This window comes from Mustela nigripes, chromosome 3 (genome assembly GCF_022355385.1).
Source record: "Mustela nigripes isolate SB6536 chromosome 3, MUSNIG.SB6536, whole genome shotgun sequence".
Taxonomy (NCBI): Eukaryota; Metazoa; Chordata; class Mammalia; order Carnivora; family Mustelidae; genus Mustela; species Mustela nigripes.
The window spans coordinates 148,233,086-148,234,882 of record NC_081559.1 but is presented as its reverse complement, the minus strand read 5'-3'; the positions used below and the strand labels follow the sequence as shown (position 1 = coordinate 148,234,882).

Sequence of the window (1,797 nt, the reverse complement as noted above, 5' to 3'; positions counted from 1 at the left end):
CTAGAGCTGTTATACTATAAGCCAATCAGAGAGAAGCTGAGCAGTTAATGCAATAATTTATTTTTAAAGGAATGAGCAAAGAGTCTTATTGGGCCCCAGAAATATTCCATATAGAATGAAAAGTCAAGATAATACCACTATTTTTTAGAAAAAGAGGAAAGGTCTATATTCATTAGGCTGTTTCATCTGTACCATATAATACAACTACTACTAATTGTAATGAATGAGTGATTTAACTGCAAATGAAATAAATTGTAAACAAGGATGCTATGTTTTTCTCTACTTAGGTTATCCCATTCTTCATAATTACTTTAAATATTACAGGTTCTGGGTCTTCTTCCTGCCTTGTCTTCGGAGCTTTTGTTCGTAGAGCGGCCAATAGCAAGATGTCTTCAGGAAATGCCAAAATTGGGCATCCTGCCCCCAACTTCAAAGCCACGGCTGTTATGCCAGATGGCCAGTTCAAAGACCTCAGCCTATCTGACTACAAAGGAAAATATGTTGTGTTCTTCTTTTACCCTCTTGACTTCACCTTTGTGTGTCCCACGGAGATCATTGCTTTCAGTGACAGGGCAGAAGAATTTAAGAAACTCAACTGTCAAGTGATTGGTGCTTCTGTGGATTCTCATTTCTGTCACCTGGCATGGATCAACACACCCAAGAAACAAGGAGGACTGGGACCCATGAATATTCCCTTGGTATCAGACCCCAAGCGTACCATTGCTCAGGACTATGGAGTCTTAAAGGCTGATGAAGGCATCTCGTTCAGGGGCCTCTTTATCATTGATGATAAAGGCATCCTTAGGCAGATCACTGTAAATGACCTACCTGTTGGCCGCTCTGTGGATGAGACTCTGCGACTGGTTCAGGCCTTCCAGTTTACCGACAAGCATGGGGAAGTGTGCCCAGCTGGCTGGAAGCCTGGCAGTGATACCATCAAGCCTGATGTCCAGAAGAGCAAAGAGTATTTCTCTAAGCAGAAGTGAGCGCCGGGCCATTTTAGGGCTGGGCTGTAGTGGGTGGCCATGAAAACAAAATCTCTTTTGTACTATTGTTAATGCTTAAAACACAAGACTTTAGACTTTGTGCAGATGTGGGACAGGCCTTTCCTGCAGGGATTGGGGAGTCCAGCCTGCCTTCTCTGGAGAGAATGGCCTGAACTGTGTTACAGGGCAGGCCAACTGTGATGTACAGTAGAGGGCAACACTTCTGATCTTCTGTTGTTTCTATTAAACTTGAACTGAGACTGTGTTTGATTCTTCATGGGGGGGGGGTGCTACTAACTTGATTTGGAGAGGAATTTATGCTCTGCTTTCCCTTTTTTAGGAGAAAATGAGGGTGAGAGCTTCAGAATCAATTATGGGGGGGCAGGGGAAAATGCAGGAAGTGGAACTGAACCCAAGTGGTGGTAATATTTTCACTATATCTGTGGGAAGAAAGCAACACCTGCGGGCATGGGGCGCCTGGGTGGCTCAGTGGGTTAAGGCCTCTGCCTTCAGCTCAGGTCGTGACCCCGGGGTCCTGGGATCGAGCCCCGCGTCGGGCTCTCTGCTCAGCGGGGAGCCTGCTTCCTTCTCTCTCTCTGCCTGTCTATCTATTCATGATCTTTGTTTGTCAAATAAATAAAATCTTAAAAAAACAAACAAAAAAAATAAATATTACAGGTTCTGTCCTAGGGAAGATTTACCTCCAAATTGTGATACTGTATTAGAATTTAGAAAAAATTGTATGAATTTAGAAAAAAGTTAATTGAGAAACTCTTTGACTGGTTTCAGAAAATCCATTTGGTGCCTCTAC

General features: G+C 43.4%; 1 protein-coding gene across 1 annotated transcript; it reads left to right on the top strand.

The window, feature by feature from the left end:
- Positions 1 to 329: 329 nt before the first annotated feature.
- LOC132013179 (peroxiredoxin-1) lies at positions 330 to 1,246 on the top strand. Its single transcript, XM_059392907.1, has one exon. It carries the CDS (start codon positions 387 to 389, stop codon positions 984 to 986), a length of 600 nt encoding a protein of 199 aa, XP_059248890.1. The 5' UTR covers positions 330 to 386; the 3' UTR covers positions 987 to 1,246.
- Positions 1,247 to 1,797: the final 551 nt, after the last annotated feature.

What these genes read in the sequence shown, in the direction of transcription:
- LOC132013179 (XM_059392907.1), top strand. Translation starts at nt 387, where the DNA reads ATGTCTTCAGGAAATGCCAAAATTGGGCATCCTGCCCCCAACTTCAAA.